At 26.2% G+C, this 1,360-nt stretch overlaps 1 protein-coding gene across 1 annotated transcript in view; it reads right to left on the bottom strand.

Moving 5' to 3' along the window:
• Window positions 1–1,360, bottom strand: part of LOC102674669 — a 10,001-nt gene extending 8,641 nt beyond the window's left edge. Inside the window, exons 1-2 of the mRNA XM_006623798.2 lie at window positions 1,339–1,360; window positions 374–454 (exon numbers count right to left, since the gene is read on the bottom strand). Coding sequence (XP_006623861.2) covers window positions 374–454; window positions 1,339–1,360 — 103 coding nt within the window. The remainder of the gene's footprint in view (window positions 1–373; window positions 455–1,338) is intronic.

Here is a 1,360-nt window from a genome sequence, read left to right as displayed (position 1 = left end):
GAGAGAGAGAGAGAGAGAGAGAGAGAGAAAATAAAAAGAAATTAAAGATATATGACAGGAAATAATTAATTTCTTTTCTTATCATCAAAAAAATGTCAAATATTCTAAATTCTCGAAATTAATCAATTACCATAATAATATTTACCATAATAAAACAGATTTTGATATATGAAAAATATATTTCGGGAATAATGATCCTTGAAATATTAACATAAAACAAAGATAATCTAAGCATTAAAATTCATAGCATAAATTAAATATTGATAATAATTGTAAATGTATCTGGAACAATGTCATTCTAAGATTAAAAAAAATTGCAATGCAATATTGATTTTTCAAAAAATAAAAAATATAATTTAAAAATATCTCTTACTTTGATATTTCTGTAGTTTGGTGACAACTTCAAAGGAAATCCCGTACGAAACTTTCTCTGAAAAAGCACTTCCACTTTCACCTCACGTCTTTCGAAAATAACTCGAAGCACTTCTAAAAATAATTCTTGTTCAAAGTATATATATATATATATATATATATATATAGTATATATCAATAGAAACTATCGAATTCTTCGATCTTCAAGAATTGGAAACAAAAATATTTCGATAGTATAAATAAGAAAATTCTTTTCTACGTATGCACAGCGTCTACATCCAAAGAATTGTCAATACTAAGAGGAAACAAGATCAATCCCTTCGACGCGAGAGTCGGGATAGCACTGGCGCTGCTACCACTGAATGAATCTATAATTGCTTTGTAGAGATACGCGGTGGGGGCAAACACGTGATCCTACTGCGAGTAGTGGGGAAATCGTGGAATACTCGCTGAACATTAAGAATTCTATTTTAGCGATGGCTACAATACGAAAACGAATCAAGATATCGCTAATGTTTTGTTAACAATCAAATAATTAATAATATTGAATTTTAGTTTATTATGTTATATTTTTACATCTTAACGATCATTGCTTAAATAATTTAACATTACGATTGAAGAATCCGAAGTAATTTAATATTACGAATGAAAAATGTATTGAAAATACTAAATATATAAATATGATTAATTATAAATGTGATTTTTAACGTTAGATTTATTATTTTAGTTATTTTGATTACGCAAACCGAAAATAAGATTCAATAGAAGGTATGCTTACATCAGATAAATATTGTGCAACACAAAAAGAAAATTGAACTTCTTTCTTGGAAATGTATTTCTTCGTATAAATTTTTTTAATTTGCAGACAAAACACGATGACAAAAGACAAATGAATTATTGAAAAAAAAATTTACATAAAGATTCTTATATTGTAATGTACTTTATATGAATACTCAATACGCTTACATTGATCTAATAATAGAAACAT

This window comes from Apis dorsata, unplaced genomic scaffold (assembly GCF_000469605.1).
Source record: "Apis dorsata unplaced genomic scaffold, Apis dorsata 1.3 scaffold_949, whole genome shotgun sequence".
In the NCBI taxonomy this organism is placed as follows: domain Eukaryota; kingdom Metazoa; phylum Arthropoda; class Insecta; order Hymenoptera; family Apidae; genus Apis; species Apis dorsata.
This window is presented reverse-complemented; position numbering and strand designations above follow the sequence as displayed.